The sequence below is a fragment of the Gossypium hirsutum genome, chromosome D02 (assembly GCF_007990345.1).
Source record: "Gossypium hirsutum isolate 1008001.06 chromosome D02, Gossypium_hirsutum_v2.1, whole genome shotgun sequence".
Classification (NCBI taxonomy): domain Eukaryota; kingdom Viridiplantae; phylum Streptophyta; class Magnoliopsida; order Malvales; family Malvaceae; genus Gossypium; species Gossypium hirsutum.
Genome location: NC_053438.1, coordinates 9,149,767 through 9,176,404, shown reverse-complemented (window position 1 = coordinate 9,176,404; position 26,638 = coordinate 9,149,767). Strand labels below are relative to the sequence as shown.

The 26,638-nt window shown below is 34.3% G+C and overlaps 3 protein-coding genes and 1 pseudogene across 3 annotated transcripts; 2 read left to right on the top strand and 2 right to left on the bottom strand.

The window, feature by feature from the left end:
- The first annotated feature begins 1,968 nt into the window (after nt 1–1,968).
- On the top strand, nt 1,969–3,798 carry LOC107910507 (1,4-dihydroxy-2-naphthoyl-CoA thioesterase 1). Its single transcript, XM_016838362.2, has 3 exons — nt 1,969–2,283; nt 2,369–2,560; nt 3,430–3,798. The coding sequence occupies exons 1-3, from the start codon at nt 2,137–2,139 to the stop codon at nt 3,586–3,588; spliced, it is 498 nt and encodes a 165-aa protein (XP_016693851.1). The 5' UTR covers nt 1,969–2,136; the 3' UTR covers nt 3,589–3,798.
- A 530-nt stretch (nt 3,799–4,328) lies between these two features.
- LOC107910508 (aspartic proteinase-like) lies at nt 4,329–7,806 on the bottom strand (annotated as a pseudogene).
- A 1,993-nt stretch (nt 7,807–9,799) lies between these two features.
- On the bottom strand, nt 9,800–13,911 carry LOC107910509 (aspartic proteinase oryzasin-1). The gene is given in 15 exon segments (XM_016838364.2): nt 9,800–10,102; nt 10,248–10,342; nt 10,480–10,599; nt 10,694–10,856; nt 10,965–11,029; nt 11,122–11,171; nt 11,174–11,234; nt 11,322–11,383; nt 11,469–11,508; nt 11,616–11,784; nt 11,881–11,993; nt 12,085–12,179; nt 12,257–12,317; nt 12,411–12,787; nt 13,620–13,911. Coding segments are annotated over 15 exon segments (1,833 nt in total). The 5' UTR covers nt 13,897–13,911; the 3' UTR covers nt 9,800–10,017.
- A 9,503-nt stretch (nt 13,912–23,414) lies between these two features.
- LOC107908045 (uncharacterized) lies at nt 23,415–25,316 on the top strand. Its single transcript, XM_016835320.2, has 2 exons — nt 23,415–23,873; nt 23,967–25,316. Exons 1-2 carry the CDS (start codon nt 23,415–23,417, stop codon nt 25,314–25,316), a joined length of 1,809 nt encoding a protein of 602 aa, XP_016690809.2.
- Nucleotides 25,317–26,638: the final 1,322 nt, after the last annotated feature.

Genomic DNA, 26,638 nt, shown 5'->3' with positions numbered 1-26,638 from the left:
AGGTTACAGAATCAACATCAAGTCGAGCGACATTAAGATGTCTCGTGGGGCTCTCATTTTGTTAAAAGATAAAAGGAAAGACAATCTTTAAATTCTAAAAGGTTCTATAGTGATCGATGAAACTGGACATCCCTCGTCTGTTACGGAGTTGAAGTCAAATCATTTGGAGCGGAGGCAACTTGGTTATAGGAGGGGTAAAGGTATGACTATTTCGTTGAAATAAGGTTCTCTTTTGGATGCAGGTTTTGAAAAGTTTGGGTACTGTGTTTGTGAAAATCAAACCCGGGTTAGTTTTGATTTGGTAGTGCACAAGTCGAAGGCTAGAAGTCTTCCAACTTCTAACCACAGATTCGAATCTGTTAATTCCCTGCATGGTTTAAGATAGGTCTGTAAAGGGCTTTGGCAAAGATGGTGTTGTGGAAATACGAGTCAATGTGGAGATCTGTTGAGTATGCCTCATATTTCAGTCAAATTTGTGAGATAATCTCCCAGTTAAACTCTGTTTTTTCAGTCGAACTTTAATTAATCTAGATTATTTTATTATTATTTGACCTACGAATTTAGCCTATAAATAGGCTCTTTAACAACTTTAGAAAATACACCTATTAAAATATTAGAACTCATAACACTTTTGGAGAATTTTGTGTTTACGTTTTGAGGGTTCTTTGTTTTTGGGTGGGGTTTAGTTTTTATCTCCATCTTTTGTGCTTTTCGTTCTTTTGCTATTATAGTAAAATTATCTTTGTCCGTGATTTTTTATTCTCTTTGGAGGAGTTTTTCAACATTAAATTTGTGTGTTTAATTTCTCAATTTCTTCCGCTATTTTTTACTTGTTCGTTACTTAATCGAGTCGATCCCCAACAATTAGAATTAAATAAAAATTATATTTTGAAGTTTAAAATTTTTTTTATATAGTGAGAGAGTATAAACTAAATGAAAGAAGATTATGAGGAATTTTGGAAGATCACATCTCTAAATAGAACTTGAATTTGATTTTAGAGAACATAGGCTATTTTTGTTTTATTTTCTTGGAAAATGAAAAACACTTAAGGAAACAGTTTTAAAATTCCTTATAAATTTTGAAATCTTTTATTCTTTGTATTCAAGTAAATTCATTTTTCTAAAATTTAAAGTATATTATCAAATATATTTTTTAAACATTAAAACGAGTTATGATTTTTTAAAATTAAATAATCGCATAAATCTTAATAAAAGAAGAAAAGAAATCAATCAGCAATATGCATCAACACATTCTGAAAAAAGACTATGAATTGAAGAGAAAATAGTTCATGTTGTTAAAATACTAAAATAAGAAGAAAGCAGCGGTGTTGGTAGGTGGCGTGTGACAAATTACATCTGTTATCCACTGCTGCTACCTAATCTTGGAATTTCACCTACTCAAATGATTCCACGTGCTATAAAACATGTTCCATTAAGAGATTCATCGAATGATTATTTATATGTTTTTGCTTTGACTAATGGCTGCCATTTTCTCTTTTTATATAAATAAAGTGTTGAAGAAAATATTTATAGAGAATGATGAATTTAGAATAAGATAATATAATATCTGTTCCTCCCAAGTTTTGAAGCAATTAAAGATATGATTTATATTATCTATTTTAAGCTTGTAATTTTAATATGAATGAATTTAAAATAAAGTATTTTTATATTATTTCGTATCTCTTTTTACAATTAATATTTTAACAATTTAACCATTAAATTTATCAATTTAGTAAATTTTCAAATCAATAAATAATAAATAAAGAAATAAAAGAAAAAACATAAATTAAAACTTAAAATTTGGTCTACAAATTTAAATGCTAGGTTATGGTGTTAAGTAAGTTAGGTTAATGAGGCCATACAACACACACCAAGCACAAGTGCTACCTCACCTACCTACCAACGGACGGGAGCCAGGCTAGCTTTGATTTTGTTAATATACCAAAATACCCTTTGCTTTGTTGGCTCCGCTCTACTCCAAAACGCAAGTGGCTCGGACAATAAGGTTCGTAATTATATTATCCTTAACTATTACACACCAAAAACCAAATCTCAAACAACACCATTTCTCATGTCTTAAATTCCGATTATAAATTTCAGACAGAAATTATAGAGTTAATTGAAGTTGGTTTCTGAATGGATGAATCATCGTCATCTTCATCTTCGTCTTCGGACAAGACGGCCAATCTGGATTCTGCGCTCCATTTATTGGGATTTCAATTACAAGATTTGTCCCCTACCAAAGTTAACGGACACCTACACGTTACCCACAAGTGCTGCCAGGTTTCAGTTACAACGATTTTTTCCCCCTTCTTTTCGTTTTTTGTTTCGAAATAATAAAGTTGCAATTTGTATTGGCAAAAAGCAGCCGTTCAAGGTGTTGCACGGTGGAGTATCGGCTCTGATAGCGGAGGCGCTGGCTAGCATCGGGGCTCACATGGCCAGCGGTTTCCAAAGAGTGGCTGGGATCCACCTTAGCATCAATCACTTAAAGCGCGCTGAACTTGGTGACTTTATCTTCGCTGAAGCTACGCCCGTCAGTCCTGGCAAGACCATTCAGGTACGGACTGTTACTATTTTCACATTTATCTATTTATTAGGTGTTGAGAATTTAATCCCATTTTACTATACTAAAAAAAAGCAGTTTAACAAAAAAAAGTTTCTGTTGGATAATTTATATGCAATAAAATGATAAAAAAACAGCAATCCAAGTTGGGGTTTGATTTCTTTTTAGACAATGTGAGAATGATTGCAAAATTCAGACCCCAAATAATAATTTAACTGTTTATTGATTTTTTTTTTTTAAATCTTAGGCATCAAATTCTTTCTGTATTTGTTTATTTGTCTAATGCTCCGCTGTACGTGTAAATAAATAAAATGGCTATACTTGCTATCAAGTTTGAAAAAACTAAGAATGTAGGTGAGGTAAGCTGTGAGACGTGGACGATTTCAAATATTTTAATGTACATAATTTAATCAACTAGTATGTATGTCTCTAAAGGGATACATCTTAAATAATAAATATTGAGACGTGTATTCAATTCTCACTTGAATAGGCCATTCCATTTCTATCTTTTTCAGTACTGCACGCTCTAAATTACTTGGACGAACTTCTGTCATCAGTACCAATGTCTACAATTTACATGCAAAATGAGGTCTTTCTCTTCTCCATAAATGCTTTCACCATCACTAAAAATCGGGGTTGTCCTGGGATCAAACTCGAAACGGGTGTTAACTGAAGATTTAACTGCAAGTCTTTTACCGCTTGCTTTATCTATGGTTCAATTGGCAAATTTCTATCATAAAGTAAAATAATTTTAAAGGAAATATGCCAATGTCTACCAGCCGTGCCCTAAATAATGTTGCCAAAAAAATGCATACAGTTGTGTATATGAAGAAGGTTACTTAACTAATGCTGCCAAATGGTAGGTATGGGAGGTTCGACTGTGGAAAACAAAGGATTCAGCTTCAAGCTCGGATAGCAGAACCTTGGTATCATCATCAAGGGTTACTCTTTTGTGCAACTTGCCTGTGCCAGACCATGCTAAAGATGCTGCAGACAATCTTAAGAAGTATGCTAAGCTATGAGTGTAAATTGTATTCTACTTGACACTATATTTGCTCTAATAAATTCAACAAACATAGCTTGTATTTATTTTTTTTTCCTTGGATAAGGGTGGGGTTATCTAGGGATCGAATTCGGAATGAGTGTCGACCGAAGATTTGAACAAAGTCCTTTGTCCACTTGTATTTATATTTGTATTATATATCCCTTACTTTCCACCGGTTGAACAACAATTTCTGCAATCTCTCTTTTCCCCTAATCCATCATAATATATGTGTAATATATGCTTAAACCCTAATCTTTTACTGCCTAGGAAAGTATAATGGAGAATTAAATGCATACCCATCTGATTGAAGAATCTGATGACCAACAAGCGGTAATAAAAAACAGAGGATAAATGTTAGATAAGTCAAGCAACAATCAGTTCAACTGTAATTATATGGAAACATGGATTGATATAAGGGAGCTCACCATAATCCTAGCTTCATCAGTCTATAATCACTGATAAGCAGCAGGACAATAAACCATAGCTACCTTTGGATGGATGGTATGGTTGCTTCCGGTGAGGTTAAAAACAACAATGATCATGAGATTAATTAATGTGATGATGAGATTAAAATCAGTAATAAAATATATGTTTAGATTCAAATGATGAAATGAAAGTTACCAGGTGAATTTTTTACTTTTTTTCCCTTTTATTTATTTATTTATTTATTTTGTATAAGTTGGTTTTCATTGTCCAAAGAGGTAGAGTTCTACTAAATGCACTGTATAGCCGGCATCAGCCAGCTTTAATTTATTATAAATATTAATTGTATATACAATAAAAACAAAAAACAGTATACAGTATACTTTTGTCAATAATTTGGATCACATTTACGTGTTCATTAAAAGAGCTGGGAAATTGGAACTCTAAGGTTGGACTGCAGTTTATTGACGAGGTGAAATATTTAACCATTACACACAAGGTATTTCAAGCAGAATGAGCATTATGTAAATAGAATATCTAAAAAGTGATGCATCCTTTCTCTTCCCTTCCATTGTTATCCATCTGCCCTCGGATTAATGTCGGTGAATTACAGGGTGAGATATCCAGTTTGGCAATATTTAATTTGCAGATTTTGCAAATCCCACCCTCATATTTCCGAAGTCAAACACCGTATGGTAAGCGCTTAGGAATCTATCTCCAAGTACCCTGCATGCAACATGCACCAGTCAGTTCAGTGTGAATCACACTTGCATGCATTAACAACCCAGATTGAAAGTTTCAACTATGTCTCAAATGGCAAAAAACAGATTTTTTATGTCGTCGTACCAGATTGGACCTCGTGGGGGAGGCACGTCCAAAGGGACAAAGCCACTGACACACACTGTAGAATAGCTTGTTTCAACTTTAAGAATATACTGCATGGCAATGGAAAAAAAAACATACATATAGGGTAAGATCAGGAATTTGACAAGAAACGCTGCATGTCGAAAAGTCCAATCTGTTTCCCAAAAGTCTAGAGTATATATGAAACTAAGCTATTGTGCTAGAAGACTGTCCATGTTGATAAGCAAACTTGGTATATATAATGCTTAAGCTGCATGTGTTGCAGTATCAAAATTAAGACCAGAATAAATATTCAAATCTTCAAGCATATACTATACCTGTTGTGGAGTAAGAGGGAAAGATTTGTTTCCAATGGTAAATGTAACATCTGGCAGAATTTCGAGGGAACCACAGTTCACAAATGATCTTCCAATGGGATTTGGAAGATCATCGCATAGCTTTGCCATTGAGATGCAAAAGAGTTGTTAGTCCATGTCTAACGTATGTATGTATGCATGCATGTATTTATGAATGATGGATGTGATATTATTTGGACAAGACAAATTTACTTATTGTCCGCAAGAAGAATCACCTGATCCACATATTGGAAGACTGCATCCTTTGTTTTCTGTTGTTTGAGCTGAACCTGAATCCAGAAAACAATCATCTCACAGAAAGTACAGACAGCACTCTCACCCATGGCTGACCCTTCCATAGTTTCATCTTCTAACAACGTCTTCAGCCGACCACTGCAGGGGTTCAAGTTGAGGAGTCAACATATAACCATACCCCATTTTCCCCCCAGTAATACTAATAGTAATTATAGAAGGGAATATGCAAAATTTTACCTCACTTTCTGTGAGCCATTATATAAACACAACCCGACATCGACACACACAATTTCAGGGCGTACCTTCAGTAATAAGTAAATAAATGTCTTTATACCAATCAAGAGTTGGTGTACTGAACATAAATAAATGGAAAAAGATAACTAACCCCAGATATCAAGGTATTCCATAAGGCATATCCATACTTAAAACAACATTTTTGCATTCCATGCTTACAATTCCTTCTGCTCCAATTGCACTGTTGATCTGATCCACAATTTGCTGGAAATTGCTGCTAGTGAGACTTAAATGGCGATAACAGTGAAAACAACCAAGAAAAAAAATTATACAAATCCGTAGCACTGAATCTAGAGTTGATTAGAAGGCAAACGGTACAAAAACATACAGTTGGCCCAGCAATTAAGGGTGCCCCTGAATCCAGAATAGCTGCACAGCCAAACTTGCATACTCCTGCAAAATAAACAAGTTCCCATCTTGGGTGTTAATGTGTTAGGTTCTCAAGGTATTTCTTATTTTCTTTAATAAAAGTATGTTGTATAAATTTTATTTTATGAAAACCTGTTCACAAACTTAAATAAAGATGTTTAATTTTCTAACACAAAGTAGATTAAAGGACACCTGTTGAAATGCTCTCTACTAAAATGTCCCCCACCACAATCTGGAATGATGAATGAAATTATAGTTATATATCAACCTTTATCATGAGAAGAAAGCAAAGAGGAGAGTGTGAAGAAAACAACAAATTAAGAGCTCACCTCCCAATAACCACTTCTTGTAACCGGGACATAAGTGTGACCACCTCTGAAGTGCCTCCAGTCAAGACCTCCAAACACAATTTCACCTCCCAACTCTGATGTTAAATCCCCACTTAGCCACAGAGAGAAAAGTTTGTGGTTAATGTGACCTTGTTGCATCATACTGAACCTGTATTTAGAGTATGAGAAATCTATTGCTAACAGCTGACCAAGAAATGAGTTTATACATAGGAAAAACAAACTAGGATTAAATTCATCAAAAGGATCCTGCAAAAGGTTACTTATTATAAGATCATTTTAAAAAAAAAAAAAATTATACCACAGAGGAGTAGCTTGTTCCACTGAAATTTCCGGAAACCCGAGTCCAAGAATCCCATCATATTTTGCTACTAGGAATGGTACAAAAGCTTCCCTTGTAATCTCTATGAACTCCTGAATGATACATAAGTTTTGTGAAACACAATTATGTAAAGCATAATATTTTATATATAAATATAAACTCACTTGATCTTGGACAATAATCTCTCCAACTTTAACATGATCCAGGCTAAAGAAGCCAGAAACATCTCCATAGTCATAGTTGATTGTGCAAGGTATCCCTGAAAGAATTTGAAGAATGTTGGAAAATATGTTTTAAGAAGGCGTTAACTCAACAACTGCTGAAAAACAAACAAATTATCAAACACATTGAAGGCAACAAAATTACCAATCTTGGTATAAGTACTGGACCACCTTGCTCGAAACTTGGAATGCAAATGACAAGGAATCTGCATACAGCCACACTGACTTCACTATGTAGTTCCTATGGCTTCACACCTCTGAATTAATATTCAAGTACTTGAGACTTACAGAAAAAAGGCATTTTGAAGATGGAACCCAAAGATTAGAGCTAGCAGTGTCAAAGACAACAGAGAAGCTCTGAGAAGGTGAACCTATGCCAATTTCTCCATAATATTGAGTATCAAGATAATTCTTTAGGTATACTACACCTGCTCCTTGATCATTCACATTGCTTTCAAGCCCTACTCGGGTTATCCTGGCAGCATTTAATCTTTTAAGATCTAATGGCTGTTTTTTCAGACTGACCCGCACTAGCCCATCGTCAGTTGATGCAGTGAGAACCCAGCAGGTTGTCGAAGTCCATACACAGATTGCATGAAGAAGAAACTTAATGCCCATGCTTTGTATTAACAAGGAGAAAAACTTTAACAGCTTTAGTAGAAAGATGAGTATAACTTACATCTTGTGAGAAGTATTGAGGAAGTTCACACATACCTGAGGTTGATCTTGGGATAAAGAGATGAGCGACCCAAGGTTTGTAATGGGGTAGATGTTGCTTCATGTTTAAGTAGCTAAAGAGAGATGACGTGTTGGGCACCGTAAGTACCTCAAAGGTATTGCACATTGATGGGTGGGTTTTCATACAGTTTTCTGCTTTAGTGGCTCATCCACCACCTCTCTTGCAGCTGTGCACCGCGAAACTACCACGTAGCTTCCAGCAACCATATATGATAAGTGATAACCACCCACAGGGTGAAGCAACATGGCAAAGCAAAGGAGTCTTTTTTCACATTGAAGATTGATAGCGTTGTTAATCAGTTTACAACGCGACCGGATTCGATTGTCCTCTACCGAGAAAATTTTTCCTTGTTTTAATTTGGGTTAATGGTAATTTTTTAGCAATTAAAATATAATATTAGGGTAAATTACACTCAAGGTTATCTTCAAAAAGTTACAAACAGTCATTAAACTATTCGAAAATTTTTTATTTAAGTCACTACACTATAAAGTTTTTTTAAAAAAGTCTGAGTCCGACTAACAAGCTTCAAGCGATAATGCGGTGACCGGGGCATTAGATCAATACCCATCAACAAGTAGAAGAGCATAGCTTGGATCCAAATTGATTTGACAATCAGTGTCAGATACTAAAGAAGAAAACTGTTTGGATTTTGGTTCGCAGATTCGTGACATTCAAAGTTGTTTCGTGAAAAAATGAACTGTAAAAAAAAAAAAGAGGAAAGCTTTCGATTGATACAGATAGTGAAAACTGAGAAGGCCATACATTAGAGATTTTAACAACCTACTGATTTAAATGAAAATTTTCAACTAGTTCAATTCAATGATATTTTGTAACTTTTTGAAGTTGAGTGGCCAAAACGTAAACTTACGAATAATTTAATGATTTTAGGTGTAGTTTACCCATAATATTATTATTGCATTAACTTATAATTTATAGGAACTTAAATCAGTGTTTATACAAAACCAAATGAGAGTTAATTTGACTGACCACCAACACAACAATATAGAGCAACTTCTAGGTCTGTCGCAACTTTTTAGAGATTTTTGCTAATAAAGCTAAAGTTCCAAAAAGTTTGGAGTGGCATCCAGTCTATATTGAACAATCACTTTGTAGATGGAGCTCTTGGGAGTTTGTACTGTGGGACATGTTCTGATACTTAAGTCAGCAACGCTATGGGGTCATCGGAGTTTGTACTCATGATGAGTACGGTCTGCCTGCCTGACAAGCCAACTGTGGTAGCTATCTTCTCGGTGGTGCTGCGTGACAAGTAGTGGAGAACCTCCTTGTCAGGCCAGGAGTTTTCTTTATAGTGTGACAACTGGCTTTCTTGATTATTCAGGCTCTCTTGGACCTGATCTTGCACTGAGCCTTGGCCTACTTAGTTAGGGGTATAATAATTGTCCCCCGGTCTAGTTAGGTCATTGCTTGGATGGCTATTAAGTTGCCTGCTAAGGACTAATGTACCAACGAGGGAATATCTGTTGAACAGAATTGTTGCCTGTGCAAGCAGGAGATGGAAACAAGGAACCATCTCTTCTTTCGTTGCAGATATTCCTAAGAAGAGTGGCAGCAAATATTACATCTCTGTGGACTGCAGAGAAAGGTAGCTGAATGATAAAAAAGGGCTGAATTCAAGCTCAAAGGCAATAGCATGGGCAGCCTCCATGTATCACATCTAGCAAGACAGGATTAGGAGAATCTGTTGTACTGGAAGATCCAATACCATGCAGGTCCTGCAACTAATCAAGGAACTGAACAAGAGAAACTGTGAGGAATGGTGGCTTCATAATTCCATTTCTTGCAATGTGTTGTCTTGATTAGCCTCGAGAGCTTGACACTGGTTGTTTGTTGCTTCTGGTTGAATACTTTGTTATGTTTAACTATGGACACTGTATAAATGCAACAGCCATTCTGGTCATGGTGTCATTTTTGGATCACATTAGATCAAATGAGATGTAAAATGTTTTGGTTTACTGAAAATTGCCTCCATGATAGAAATGGACTGCATGTGATTGGAAGTTGAACGCAAAGCTAGTCCTGGTACCTATATGGAAATAAAGTTGACAAAATAGGTCTTTGAAATCCTTTCCCTTCAATTGGGAGATGTGGGATAAAATACTATAGCCTAACAATTTGAGTACAAATATAACAAAACATCATCCAGCCATACAATGCCGCCAAGCAAAGCAATCATCACTCTTTGCAAATAGCATTGGCTTTATTTCCTTGAACAGACCCTAAGCAGCTTCTGCAAATCCGACTCGTAGATTACCAAAATCGAACACCGTATGATATGCTTCCATGAAAATCTCCCCAAGAATCCTACACATGCAAAAAAGATGCAATTGCATGAATGAAGGGAAAAAAGGTTAAATACTAAAACAAATATGCCAAAGCATTTATGACTTGAATAATATAATGTCGATGGCCAGAGAGCTATAAATAGAAACAAGGTATGAGAAGTTACCAGAGAGGACCCTGGGGAGGAGAAACAGGAACATCCAATGGAATAAAACCACTGATACAGAAGGTAGCCATATCTTGTTCCACTTTGAGGATGTACTGATTCGTTGATAAAAATGAAGACAATAAGAAGCAGAGGATGTTCCATTTCACATCAACTTCACAAAATTATGAAAATAGGCATTGTTCATTCATATCGGTCATGCTGATAAAATAAAAAACATATGGTACCATACCTGGTCGGGGTTGAGGTGGAAGGATTTATTCCCAATGACAAATGAAACAGTAGGCATGCTTGGTATTTTGGTACAATCGACAGCTAGTTGTGTTGTTGGATTTGGTAGGGTATCACACAACTTCAGTAGAGAATCAATTAATATTTTGTTAGTCTGAAGCAGAAATTTCTGTAAGTACTAATGGGGGGGGGGGCATAGGGATTAGGGAAAGGACCTTGTTAACATATTCAATTACTCTTCCTCGTGTTTTCTTTTGCATCATTTCAGTCCTCATCCACGCTACAGTCAACTCGCAAGCGGCACATACAAGGTCCTGCCCAACTTCAGTATCATTGTGTGTCTCTCCCTTTTGTTCTACCACCATTTTGATACTATCACTGTGCAGATTAGTCATATATCTTAGTGTTGAGTTTAGTAATAGGAGATTGATACGATATATATTAATCTCGAAAGCCTGTGTAGATCAATGAAAGAAATAAGCTGACCTTAGATGCTGAGTCCCATTGAAGGAGCATATACCAATACTGGAACATAGTTTGTCAGGCTGTAGCTGTAAAGCAAGGCATCAAAGGCACATTGACATCCTATAGTCATGAATGAATATTATATATACATTAATAAGAAAATTAGAGACAAACAAACCCCAGATAACAGGAGCTGCCATATAAGATCTCCATACTGAGAAACTGCTTTTTGCATTCCATGCTCACAAATCCTTTTGCTTCGATAGCATCGTTGATTTTTTTCACAGCATCCTAAAAGTTTGATGATCTTGTTAAGAAAACTTGTAAAACAAGAAACGATGCTTATTAGAATTTTCCGATAAAGATAGCTGCACGTACAAAGGGACCAGCAATGAAAGCTGTGCCTGAATCCACTATTGCAGTGCAGTTGATGCAACATCCTGTAAAATTAATTTGGATTCCAATATTATTAATTATTAGGCAGTCACAGGGAAGGTCCTAGACAAAAGTATACAGTAGCATTACCTGTGGATTGGTCTGCGACTAAAAAATCTTCCAAGTCAATCTAGATGAGGAAAACATAAATAAAAAAGGAAAAAAAATATTTCAGAAAATTTTCTAGAGAGGTGACATAGAAATACATTTATAAATAAATAAAGAGAGGAAGTGCACCTGCCAATAACCTTTCTGAGTGACTGGAACATAAGTATGCTGTCCCTTGAAGTGCTTTGGATCAACACCACCGAAGACAAGCTCACCGCCTTCACTGGCCATTGGATCTTTGTTGAACCAGAAAGAGAAGACCTTTTGAGCAACAAGGCTTTGTTGCATCATACTGTGCCTGCATCAAAAGCATTCAAAACATTTATTTATGGCGAATGGAGATGAATAAAAGAATGTTATACTGGTTTATATTGTCAAGCCAATAGGCATATACCAAAGTGGTGCTACATTCCCCACAGAAATGTCCTGGAAACCAAGTCCAAGTATCCCATCGAAACTTGCCAAAGAGAGAACAACACTTCCTTCTCTTGTGGCTTCTGTAAATACCTGAAAGATGATAGGACTAACAAGCAGAATGAAATAAAAGTAAATAAAACCATATTAGTGTATGATAAAACTAGAGAAAAAGGCACCCCACTTGATTTTTGACAACAAGGTCTCCGACTTTTATATTATCTTCACTGAAAAACCCCAAAATCATTCCAGAACCATAATTAATTTTGCAAGGTTTCCCTGGACCAAAATCAATAAGAAATCAGCTCTTGGTTTAAAAACTAAAAATGGGCTTTCAATATTCTCCACAATATTACCAATCTCTGTATATGTACTGGAGTTGCTAGAGTTGTATCTGGAGTGGAAAAAGCAAGCAACCTGCATGGAGAAAAGAACTTGATTTGCTTAGAAATGGAAAATTGAATTTTCAAGTTGTATTTATTTATCATTTGGCAAAGAGAATTGACTGACAGAGAAATGACAATGTGAAGATGGAATCCACAGGTTGGAGCTGCCAGTATCAAAGATGACAGTGAAATTCTGTGGTGGTGAACCAATTCCAATTTCTCCAAAATACTGAATATCCATATAATTCTTCAAGGAGATTATATTCATTTCTGAAGCATCTGAGTCTTGAGTAGTAGTTACTGCTCCCTTAGCATATGTACTGTACCTCCCTTTAATTCTAGTAGCAGCATATATACTGTTAAAGCCTAAGCTTTGTTTCTTCAGACCAAGTCTCACCACACCATTTGAGGAGGAAGTAATAGCCACACTCATGGAGAATGTAGAAGTCAATAGGCACATTACCAATAAAACAAAATTGTCCCCCATTTTTCCAAGGTATCCTGTGTCCAGTGAGTAAGAAAAATGACTTTACTATCACTAATAAATAGCATATTCATCACATAATTAATCAAAGCTATCACAGTTCACATCCCCAGAAAGAAGATTGAAAAGTCATGGACAAGGATGCCATGACTGGTGTGACGAATGCTAATGTCTAATTTTGATTTTTAGTCCCTCTACTATACTAAAATTTGGGATCTAATCCTTCTACTTTACTTTGGCATAATTTGAATCTCTACTTTTTGTAATCTTAGTAGAAGTTCCAAATTGATATATAACAGTATTAACTCTTGCCATTAACATCATCTGATCTCTTTACCTTTATAATGTTGGTAGTAGGTAGTCCAAAAACAAACAAACAAACAAAAAACTCCACGTCGTCACCATTAATGATATCAATTAACAGTTACTAACATTATAAAAGTAGAGTACCTACTGATGTCAAATTAAACTAAAAAGATAAAATCTCAAATTTCAGCACAGTAGAGGGACTAAAACTATAATTAGACCGGTTTTGGGGCTTATAAAAGCATGTAAATTGTTTGATAAGCAATTTGATGAAGCGATGAATGAGCCAAAATCAATCATTTGTTACAATAAGGTTTCCCAGAGGTTACAAGTTGTCACTTTAAACATGAACATCCCCCAGAAACCAAACTAAAGAAAACATAGTTATTAAGAGAAGAATGTTATGATTGGTGTGACTCTTACTTTGTTTATTGGAAAAGCATACAAAGGAAGGGATTTTCATTTCTATTGAATATAGAGTATCAATTAGCCTATAAATAAATATACTGATAGCAAGGTTTGTAGTGAATGGAGAGATGATACCTGAGACTAAGAAAAGCTTCAGGAGGAAGAAGGGATCAGCAAAGAAGGAAAAAGAGCTCCAATCCAGTGTGTAACAAAAGCAAAGAAAAAGACTGACAGTAGATAAATAAAGAGCTTCTTCTTTAAGTGTAATGACTAAAGAACAAACCAACTCTCTTTCACCACCAGTGATCAATGTGCAGTGCAGGGAACGAATAGGAACAAAGAGAGAAGTTTCTAACCTAGCTAATTCCGTCTTGGAATTTTGGAACTCTCCACGAAATTTCTTGTGGTGCATGCATGTACGTATGCATGTCCCAGTGCTGCTTTTTGATTCAATACTTGGTGGAAACTCAGAAGATACTTATTTTAACCTGTATAGAGACTAGGCTAAATAACCCCCATAGGAAACAAGATAAGGATTTATTCTTAGGGTGAGCCAAATCTGAATCCAAATTTAATAGTATAAATAAATAATTACATGATAATTAGATTATTTTATAGAAACCCTTTATCAATAAATTAATTAAAAATAAATTTTAGTATTTTTTTTATACGATCCAATTTTGTTCAAACCATTTTAGTATGAAATTCGGTAATTATTAAACATAAAATTAAATAAATACGCTTTGTTTTAATTAACTGATTTTGTATTTTAAATTTTAAATAAGGCAGGCCTACGCAAAGGCCCTAATATTATTAAAACTTGCCAAGTTCAGAAAATCAATTTCCATTTTAACCCTAACTTCAGTTTTAGGCCCAATTTACTAATATATATCAATTTTAAAGTTATTAGAAACTTACAACATTTATTTTCCTTCCACAACCAACATGAACAAAAGCTTTTCTACGTCTTTTTTTTAACAATTTTATATATTATAAAAAAATTTATTGTACAAATATTGAAATATGTAACTTTTATAAAACCCCAAGGAATTTAAAAATCATGACAAAATAATATATAAATAGTAACAAGTAAAAATTATAAAATTATTTAAAACCCATCCGGCATTAACGTGGGTAAAATAAAGTCCTTACACTTTCATTTCTCCATCTTCATTATCACCATTTCAAAAAAAAATTTTAAGTTAAATTATACAATTAGTCCCTGTATTTTTTTCGTTTTGATCAATTTAATTTTTTTTCTTTTATTTTCTTTTAATTTACTTTTTTTCTTTATTTTCTATTCTTTTTTGTTTCTCCCTCTGTTTTTCTCCCTTCTCCATATCTGATATGCTAAATTATAGTTTTTTCGTCGCTAATTCGACTTCCTGATATGTTAAAAGAAATAGAGAAGGTAGGAAAATAGAGGGAGAAGCAAAAGAGAATGAAAAAAATAAAAGGAAAGTTAAAAGAATATAAAAGAAAAAATTAAATTGCTCAAAACGAAAAAGTATGGGGACCAATTGTATAATTTAACCTAATTTTTTTATTTGAAATGATGATTTAACATATCACGTCAGCTTATCGTTACACCGTTAACGACAATTAACAGCTTTGTGACTAAAATGTTACAACATGATAACGTAAGTGACTAAAACGTAACATTTCAAACATAAGTGACTAAAATGTAACCCTAGGTAAACAAAAGTGATCATGGGTGTAGTTTACCCTACTTTTATTTTTTTGAACAATTTAATTTTTTTTTACTTCTTTATTTTCTTTTTCTTTCCTTTTAGTTTTAACAAATGGAAAACATAGAAAAACTATGTTAAAAGATATGGAGAATGGAGGAAAACAATGGAGAAGCAGAAAAGAATGAAAAAGACAGAAAAATAACATAAAAAAAAATTAAATTGCTCAAAATGAGAAAATATGGGGACCAATTGTATAATTTAACCTAAAATTTTTGTTTGAAATGATGATTTAACGTGCCACGTCAATTTACTGTTACACCGTTAATGACAATTAACGGCTTAGTGACTAAAATGTTACAACATGTTAACGTAAGTGACTAAAATGTAACTTGAGGTAAACAAAAGTGACTATTTTAGTAGTTTATCCTAATTTTATATGTTTTTACAATTTTTTATATTTTAAAAAAAAATTTAGATTTTTTATATTTTATATTTTTAATTTCAAAATAATAATATAAAAAGCTGTTATTTTATAAATATATATATAATTAGTAGAAAAATAATTCTAATTTTTTATAATTAATCGCCAATCTTGACATATGTCCATAAAAGAATACTATATGCTTATTAGCACGACGAGACAGGATAGTAACACAAAAAAAAAATAGTTATCATCTACAAAGAAAAAACGCGACATAGTTACACATTGTTTTGCAATTCTCACAACTTGCAATATTTGATCATGAGAGCACATTTGCATATTAGGAAGAAGTCACCTTGTCCTATTCGGCTTGTGTACGCAGCATTGGTCTGAAGCATTTTGAATGCTTTTAAGCAAGACAAATCTCAATTTCCCCATCCTAAATGTAATCCACAGCTGACAAGTGTTGTTTCCCCCCTTCCTAGGAATTCATATGATAGAAGATCTTGATCGGTAAGCATGTTAATAAGTCAATTGGGTACTATTGTCACGGGCTAAAGTGTAAAGTCTGTGACCATGACATAAAATGCATTCTATGGAGGTCTATATATCAATTAGATGAGGATCATTTAGCCCACGAGAACTAAAAAATTGTTAGAGACGCTTGTCAGATTGAAGCCTGGATGGCCCAATGATAAAGATATGACAACATAGACTACCTTGGTAAATATGGAAACTAATCTTAGAAGATTGATAGAAATCATATCTTGTAAAGATTAGATTAAATTTTGTATTGTATATCTTGTAAATCCCATGATTTAAGAGATATGTTAACCTCGTCCGTCAATGTAAATCCGGATCGTAGGTTTTTGGGGAGCTCAACAATAAATAGAGAGCCTCCTTTCACTTGTAAATCATCCATTGCATATTGAATTCTTAAGAGTAATATAATTCTTGGAGAGCATTCACTCAGACACCTCTCGTGCATTCTTTCTGCAGCTTTCTGTTGTTCTTTCGTAGCTTTTTTTGGCACAATTGCTTCTGCTATACAAATTGGTGCCTTGAAGGAATCCTAAAGGAATCCTCACTTGTGGTAGTTAGGCTGACTTTACTGTAATACCTACAATTTTCTTAAATCGGTATTATTTTAAATTGTTCTGATAGTTTTTATAAAAGAATAGAATAGAAGGGGAAAAAAATCACTTACGGTAATTTATGTTAGACGATGTTTTTGACAATTTGGGAGAAGCTAATCCTAGAGAAGAGGAAGAAAGGAAAAGGAAGGGCAAATCGATAGAGTTCTAGCAATTAAGGCGAGTTTTGGTTTAGATTTTTCCAACATTTGTGTTTTTAATCTATTTTTCCGTAAAATGTGGGCCAATTTAATAATTTGTTGACTTTTGGTGACTTTTCTGTAAGGTTCAGCGAAATTTTTGGTACCCAATAAAAATTCTGTTCAAGATTTTTCAAATAATACGTGTGGCATCCATTTGGATAAGGTAATTTAGGAGAAAATAATTTTTAAAGTGTCTGTAATATTATTTTGACAGTTTCAAATAGTTAACTTTAACACACTAAAAAATATAATTATAAATGTTCATTTGTTTCTAATATAAAATTTATACTTTCATTTGGCATTAATAGCTGCTAGGTATATGATACTTCACTCTTGGCCTTAGTTGTATATAAGTTACTATGTTGTCTTATTTGCACTAGTATAGCAATTCGATTTTAAAATTTAAAAAAAAAAATCTAAAAGCTTAAAACGTTTATTATGAATAGATTTCATAAATAACAAATTAATGGATTTCATAATAAAAAAAATTCATCTGTATTTAATCTAAAAAATTGTATATATCATGCATATATATTAATTTAATACATTATTTTTATCAAATAAAATATTTATTTAAATATTAATCATAAAATTAAATTTAAACAAAATTATAAAATAATTTAAATACATTTTAACTGATAGAAGTGTACATCGCTAAATAAGAAAACTAGTATAATTTAATATAACAAGTTACATACACTACATTTGTGACGAGTGAGGATGTCTCGAGTTTTGCATTTAATTTTTTATTTTTCTAATTATCCATTGAATTTATTTATTTTAATAAAATCATATTATTACAATATATATTTATAATAATGCCATATATTTATTAGCATATTATAATAAAATTACGTATATTCTATCTTTGATTCTAACATTAGATAAGACTCCATAAATATGCAAAGATTTAATCATTTTACTATTTTAATAAATAATTATATACACAGAATTTATTCACAATATATTTTTAAGTATTATTTTATATTAATACATATATGTGTGTATAAATATGTGCATAATATATTTTAGTTAGATATTATTATATATCTTTTTCGGGTACTATTTGTATTGAATAATATACCAAAAAAATATAGAATAAATTACATTCAATTACCATTTAAAAAAATAAAATTATATATTATTATGTTTTAATTTCATAATCATATTAGTAGTGAAACAGTACAAAATTTTTAAAAATAAAAAAATAATTAAATTACATATAACTTAATTAATATATATATATTAAATACATGCATCGCACGAATAAAAAAATATTTTTAATATATAATATTGGTCAATTAAAAAAAGTATGTAACAAATATTTATGTATGAACAAAAAAGTTTTGTTTACATATTGAAGAAGATGGACAAAGATGCAACTTAAAGGATTCGTTTTATGATTTAATTAGTGTCAAAAAATTGTAAGAATGCATGTCTGTGTTTAGATTCCATTAAGTGTAGTAAAAGGCGATAAACACATTGTTAAATACTGAGTAATTATTTGGTATAAAATTAGCGTATTGATTTTAAATTTAATTTATATGCTCACATGTAGGAAAATGACTCAACGTTTAAAAATTAAAAAAAAATTGAGATGTATTAATTTATTTTTTAATCTAATGTATATGAGTTAATATGTTCTTTTTTTAATAAAGAAGCAAAATGCAATTCAATATAATTGTCTCCATAATATTTTTATTTTGTTTAATTTTATTTTTACCTTACTTTTGGTACAGAGACAAAATTGTTTTAGCAGATGTCCCTTTAGAAAGATAGAACCAAAGTATATTGCCAAACAAGTAGGTGTAATTGTTGAGTTCTACGGAGGCGAGCTCAATGAAGTGAGTTATAGTGATCCTGCCACTATTAAAAAATTTACTAGGCATGCTCAATTGCGTGAAATTTTTGAATTAGTTCGTGCTACTTGTAATCACTGAATTTTGTCCGGCTCGATTTTGTTTTTTTTTCTAAAAAATCAAAAAAATAAAAAATAAAAAAAATCATATTTTGACCCCTAAACTTTTTGAAATTATATTTTGACCCCTAAAATTTTTCAAAATTACATTTTTACCCTTAACCTTTTTGAAATTACATTTTGACCCCTAAACTTTATCAAACTTACATTTTTACCCCTAAACTTCATATAAATTATGTTTCGGCCCCAAAACTTTTCTTGCATTTGCAGTTTAGTCCTTATGGCAGCAACTTGCACACCTACCCCGTGATTTCCAGCCACCGGCCTAGGGCATGGCCTCCCTCTCCCCTAGCCACCTACCACCTGCAAAATGAAGCAAAAATTAGCTATAAATTGGGCTTCAAACCCCAAAAATCGGGACCCCATGAATCTCCAAAAAAAAAGTTTCAAAGAGAAAAAAGCTTCAAAAATAAGAAAAAAGGGGAGAGAAAAGAAAGGAAAGAGAAAGGTCCGGTGGAGTCGACGGTGGCAGCTCGAACGGCGGCGTGAAAAAAGCGACGGTGTGGGGGCTCGGTTTTGAAGAAGAAGAAGAAGAAGAAGAAAGAAGAAAAAAATTTAACAGTCGGGTCAAACCGACCCGACTCGGGTATAACCCGACCCGATCTGGCAACCCAACCCGACCCAGCAAGCCCATTAGCCAAGCCCAAAGTAGCCCAACAAAAAAAAAGAAAAAACAAAGCAAAAAAAAGGGGAAAGAAGCAACAAAAAAAAAAAAGAGGGCAGGCCAACAATAGGCCCAATTCCAGCAGCCCAACAAGCAGCCAACAGGCCACCAGCCAGCAGGCCCGCGCAGGCCAGCCCAACAAGGCAGCCCAGCAGAGAAAAAAGGAAGAAAAAGAAGAAAAAAGAAAAAAAGAAAAAAGAAAAAAGGAAGAAAAAGGGGGTTCAATTTTAGCAACCCGTTCGGCGAAGCTCGTGTTTTAGATTTTTCGATAATTTCATTTATTTCTCTTTTAATTTAATGCTCGTATTTTTATGTTATTTCATTTGAATATTATTAGCATTTTATGCATTTTATTTATTTTTATATTTTTGTATTTATATTTACAATTTAATTAAATTTTAATTTTACTTTATTTTAAATAATTTTAATAAATAAGGCAACGAATCGGTTTAGCATCGAGTCACCGAATTCATCGCTATATTGGGTGGATATCGATAGCTCGTGTTAAATTCGGGACGCCCTTTTAAAAATAAAAAATATTCAAAAATCCTCGTATTAAAAAAATTTCTCATGTTTTAATAGAATCCCGATTAAATATCAAATTGAATCGTTTTGACACTAATTCGTCGATTTCATCGCCATGTTGGGGGTGAATATCATCGATTCGTGTTAAAAACGGTACGTTTTTAAAAAAATAATAAAAATAAAAAAATTCGTGTTTCAAGTCTTCGGATTTTCAAATATCACTCGTATTTCAAAATTTTCAACTTTTCGCATTTTCAAGAGTTTTCGTGTTTCAAAAGAAATTTCCGCTTTTAAAAAAAATAATTTCGTATTTCAAAAATTTTCGTGTTTCCAAAATTTTGCGTGTTTTAAAAATCCTCGTGTTTTCAAAAATTTCAGTGTTTTGAAAATTTTTGTGTTTTTTTTTAAAAAATCTTGTGTTTCATAAATTTTCTTTTTTTTTTAAAATAATAATTGTTTTCAAAAATCTTCGTGTTTTCAAGATTTCGGTGTTTCAAAATTTTTCATGTTTTCAAAAAATTTTCTCGTGTTCAAAAAAAAATTTTCGTGTTCTTTTTTAAAAAAAAACTTTCGTGTTTCAAAAATTTTCACGTTTTCAAAAATTCCCATGATCAAAAAAAAAATATTTTTTTGTTTTCAAAAAATTTTCATGTTTCAAAAATTTTCGTGTTTTCAAAAATTTTCGTGTTTTCAACAATTCTCATGTTTCACGAATTTTCGCGCTTCAAAAAAATCAGGTTTTCAAAAAAATTCGCGTATTTCAAAATTGTCGTGTTCTCAAAAATTTTCGTGTTTTAAGAATTTTCGTGTCTCTAAAATTCTCGTGTTTTAAAAATTTTTCTTGTTTAAAAATAAAAATAAAAATTGTTTCAAAAAATGTTCGTGTTTTAAATTTTTTGTGTTTTGAATAAATTTCTCGTGCTTCAAAAGTTGTCGTGTTTTAAAAATTTTCATGTTTCTAAAATTTTCGTATTTCCAAAAATCCTCGTGTTTTCAAAAATTTTCGTGTTTTGAAAATTTTCGTGTTTTCAAAAAAAAATCTCGTGTTTCATAAATTCTCGTTTTTAAAGAAATTGTGTTTCCAAAATTCCCGTGTTTTGAAAAAAAAATTCTCATGTTTCAATCGGATTACGATTAAATATTAAATTGAACTTGTATTTTGAAAATTAAGACAACATGCGTTTAACAAGATACCAATTTCGTGCGTCGCGAGGGTGCTAATACCTTCCTCGCGCGTAACCGACTCCCGAGCCCTAATTTTCTCTGGATTTTCACGCAGACCTAAAATTACCTCTTTTTTAGAAAAATTAAAAAATAAATTTTTCTTCTAAAAAGAGAATTTATTAGGTGTCCTATCACACCTAGGAAAAAAGATCGGTGACGACTCCCTTTTTAAATAAAATCGAAACTCCGTTTTCAAATTTTCATCAATTCAATTAGCGCCCATCGCCAAATTTTTAGGTCCCTACAGCTGGCGACTCCACTGGGGACTTTTTTGAGAGTTGAGTCTGATGTTAAACGCATGTTGTCAAAATTTTTAAAATTCCTTGTTCAATTTAATTTTTAATCGTAATCCTTGAATTTTATTTCATTTTTTATTTAAAAAAGTCATGCATCTGCATTCGGTTTTTAAATTAATATTTTTCTAACTTATTTTATTTTTCTGTTTTTTTCAGCTCTAAGTTTTACTGTTTTTTAGTTTGTTTTTTAGTAAAAATAAAAAATAAAAGGTTTGTGAGTTTCTCCCCACACACCATGCACTTGCATTCTTGCATAACATGAGCTCTCTTCCCGGGCTCCGTCCGTTTAAGTGGAAGTAAACACTACGCCTTTGTGAGTTAACTCGTCCCTCCGCACAGGCTAGTGAATTACTTCCGGGTTACATATGACTTATGCTTTCGTGAGTTAACTCGTCCCTCCGCATAGGCATAAGTAAATGTAATCCCTCGAATTGAGCTCGTGAGCCTGTGATGGGTGATGATCGAGGCTCCATACTAACCTTAGTAGGTGATAGTATGGACAATTCGAGTACCTTTCTAGAACCAAAACCACATATAGTGAACCGTACGAGCCACCCAATTAGAGCCATGCCGAACCTCTGTCCGTTTGATAGTTACCGAAATAAGTACACGGGAGAAGCGCCTCTTACCTTTTATTTCTTTTACATTTACACCTATTTGCAAATGAATTGAGTCTGTTTAATAAAGTGAGCCGGATAGATTGTCTGATGGTATGTGGGGTAGGCTTCTTGTAAAGCATGTTGGGGCAAAAAAAATGTGGGTCTGTTCCACCAAATTGCATGATTGAATAGCTTAATTTGTTAAATTTTCCATAGTCTTTATTTTTTATTTTTTTTATTTTTCCTTCTGTTTATATCTGTTGTAATCTCTAACCAAGGTCATTTGTTCTTCATTTTATTTTTCATCATGCATCGTAGACATCTCATTAGGAAGGTGTTGATTAGAGATTGGTTGCCAAAAACGGGTTTCTGATGGAGGAGTCAATTACACAAGTAATCGAGGAGGATGTCGTTGTCAGAGATTGGTCTTTGAAGACCCAGAAAGCAAAAGGGACAGTTTAAAGGAAAAATATATCTCTAATCTTTCCAGGAAGGCGACTTCGAATGCTCGTCAGAATAACCCTGAAGATTTGACTAGGATCTGGAAACAATGAGACTCAGGCACTAGGGGCATCTTTATTGGCAAAATATCTTGTAATGGACTCTTTTGATAAACGAAACGCCAAAATATGGGACTATCTTGAAATCAATACCATTTTTTTTCCATATTCATGCATGGCTAACATTCATTGGTCATTCATTCATTCATTCATTCATTGCATGTACACATCACCCTTACCATTCACAAAGGCTAAGACCGCGTAATACACAGTTGTTACACTACGAGTCTGGAATCACGTCACTCTTATAGGACGCGCCTAAGAGCTAGAGCTATGGACGCTGAACTCAATGAAAGAATGGAAAGGATGGAAAGAACCCAGAGAGAGTTGCAGGAGCAACTAGCCAAGTCGCAGCAAGAGGTGAGAGATTTGATAGTGAGGTCTCGAGAAGAATCGTTCGAGCAAAGGGATCAAATGAATAAAATGATGGAAATGATGACGACCTTGGTCAAAGGAAAAGGACCTATGCAGAGCCCTGATATCGTAGAGCTGCCTCAGGTAAGAGCCAGTCAAGATCCGCTTTACCCCCCGGGATTTACTCCACCTCATGTCCATGTAATGCAAAGAGGATATCCCCAAAGAGAGCCTATAGTCCTGGAACAACCTCCTGTTCCATCTGCTCATCTAGGGCAATGAATGTTTGTATCGAACTCTGGAGCTAATCCCTCTGACCCAATTGTTCCAGATCTAGATGATCCTGCAGAAATAGCAAGGCTGAAAGTTGATGACAATAATGCTCAAGATAAGTTTAGAATCCTGGAAGAGAGGATCAAGGCAGTAAAAGGTGCTGAAGTTTTCTCTGCTTTGAGTGCTAAAGAGCTCAGTTTGGTACCCGATTTGATTCTACCCCCAAAATTTAAGGCACCTGATTTTGAGAAGTATGACGGAACAAGATGTCCAAAGGCGCATCTGATCATGTTTTGCCGAAAGATGACTGGTTATGTAAATGATGATAAATTGTTGGTGCATTGCTTTCAAGATAGTTTGGTTGGCTCAGCTCTTCGATGGTATAATCAGCTCAGCAGAGAGAGAATCCAATCATGGAAGGATTTAGCATCAGCATTTTGTGAGCAATATAGGCATGTATCGGATATGGTGCCTGATCGATTAACTTTACAAATGATGGAAAAGAAGCCGACAGAGACTTTTCGGCAACATGCACAAAGATTGGGGGATATCTCTGCTCAGGTGAAGCCTCCATTAACTAAGACAGAGATAATGGTCCTCTTTATTAATACTCTGAAAGCGCCGTTTTACGATAAATTGGTAGGAAGCGCCACAAAGGACTTTGCGGATATTGTAATATCTGGGGAGCTTATTGAAAACACCATCAAGAGTGGGAGAATGGAAAGCCCCGAGAGTTCGAAGAGGGCAGTACCTGCAAAGAAAAAAGAGGTAGAGGCCCATATGGTTGGAACCGAGAGTCAATGTACCCCCAATCCGTATCCCGCCCAATCACGACCTCATTATCGCCCACCTTCAAACTTTTACTTTCCTCCTCAGGGTCCTTACTATCAAACACCTCTGTCTTTCCCCGTTTATGCTATGAATAACCAAAGACCATTCACCGTGTTCCCACCAAACACCACGCCTGCACAAAGCCAACCCAAAAATGATCAAAGACCAGCAAGACCCAATCCTGAAAGACCTCAGTTTACTCCAATCCCGGTATCATATGGAGAATTATACCCGAAGCTGTTGGAAAAACAATTAATTTCCCTACATTATATGGCACCCCTGAAGCCTCCATACCCGAAGTGGTATGATCCTAACGCTAATTGCATGTATCACGCTAGGAATCAGGGACACACTACAGAAAGCTGCCTTGCTTTTAAAAGGAGGGTTCAAGGTCTTATTGATGCTGGCGTTTTACGATTCGACGGTGTTAGCAATGTGACGGGAAATCCTCTTCCTAACCATACTGGAGGGAATGTAAATGCGGTAACAAACGAAGATAATTGGCGAGCCAAAGTTTATGTTACCGAAATAAATACACATTTGCGGAAGGTATGGGAGATTATGATTGAAAATGGCTTGCTCTGTCCGTCTAGTAAGATTCTCAAAGAAGAAAGTACAAAAGACCAGAGTTTCTGTGATTTTCATGGTGTCCAAGGGCATGACATCCAATCTTACAGGGAATTTAGGAAATTACTTCAGGACATGATGGACAACAAAGAGGTCAAGGTCTTTGATAGGGTGGAGGGGGCCGAAGAAGGAGAAATATGTGCCTCTGATAATCAATCGATGGCTTTCCCTTATAGTGTCGATAGACCTTTGGTTATTTATTATGAGGCAAAGAAGGAAGAGGTTAATCGAGAAGTTAAACCAAGTTTGATAATTGAAGTACCTGCTCATTTCCCTTACAAGGACAACAAGGCAGTGCCGTGGAAGTATGATGTCAATATCGTTGTGCCTGAAGGTGAAAAGTCAAAGGTTATGAATGAAGATGTCAGTGGAGTAGGACATTTCACTCGCAGCGGAATGTGTTATTCTCCCGAGACTATTGAACCAAAGAAGAAAGTTGCTGGCCCGAGCTAAAAAGGAAAAGCACCAATGTATGAGGTTGAGGATGATGTTGAGACACAACTTGAGCAAGAAGTTAAAAAGGCTGTGAATGAGGAGGAAGCACATGAGTTCTTAAAATTTATTAAGCACAGCGAATATAGCGTTGTAGAACAATTAAACAAGCAGCCGGCCCGAATCTCGGTACTATCTCTATTGTTGAACTTAGAGCCACATCGAAATGCCTTGCTAAAAGTGTTAAATCAAGCTTATGTGGCGAACAATGTATCTGTGGAAAAGCTTGATAGGTGGGCAAATAATTTAAATGCAGATAATTTTATCTCTTTTAGTGATGACGAAATACCGCCAAATGGTAGGGGCTCCGTAAAAGCATTGTACATCACAACCAATTGCAAAGGTCACATATTACCAAATGTGCTTATCGACAATGGATCTGCACTCAATATTATGCCTTTGACCACGCTTTCTAGGATGCCGGTTGATATGTCTTATCTGAGGCCTTGTCATTATATAGTAAGGGCATTTGATGGGACACGGCGAGAAGTCATGGGAAAGATCGAAGTTCCTTTAAAAGTGGGGCCATGTGTATATGATATCGAGTTCCAGGTCATGGACATCACGCCTTCATACAATTGCCTCTTAGGAAGACCTTGGATCCATTCTACTAGGGCAGTTCCTTCGTCTCTCCATCAAAAAGTAAAGTTCATCATGGATAGCCGTTTGATTATTGTCGATGGTGAAGAAGACATCGTTGCATCTATCTCTGTAGATACACCCTACATCGAAATAAGCGAAGATGCCGTAGAATGTTCTTTTCGTTCCTTGGAATTTATTAATGCTGCATTTGTTGCTAAAGGGAATAAGATCCCCATTCCCAAACTGTCGAGGAATACCAAAATGGGAATTAAGCTAACTATGGGAAAAGGAGCTCGAGCGAGGAAAGGTTTGGGAAAATATCAACAAGGGATGGTTAGAGCTTTGAAACCAACGCACCACAAGGGTCGGTACGGTTTGAGGTTCAAGCCAGATATACATCAAAGAAGAAAACAATTACAGAAAGATCGAGAGAGAAGAATCACAAGGGCTTCAGGCCAGGAATTGGGATGGGAACCGTTTGTGTATCCTCCTTTGTCAAGAACATTCACATCAGCAGGAGTGATGTACCCAGGGCAGAACAATTCGCAAGCCACATTATTGATTGAAAAGGGTCTTCAGAATATCAGCCTAAATGCTATTGATAATGAGAATGATGCAATCAAGAATGCTTCAATGATACGCCATTGTCCTTCAGGATATGTTTTGGACAACTGGACTGCTGTGGACCTCCTTATAGTTTT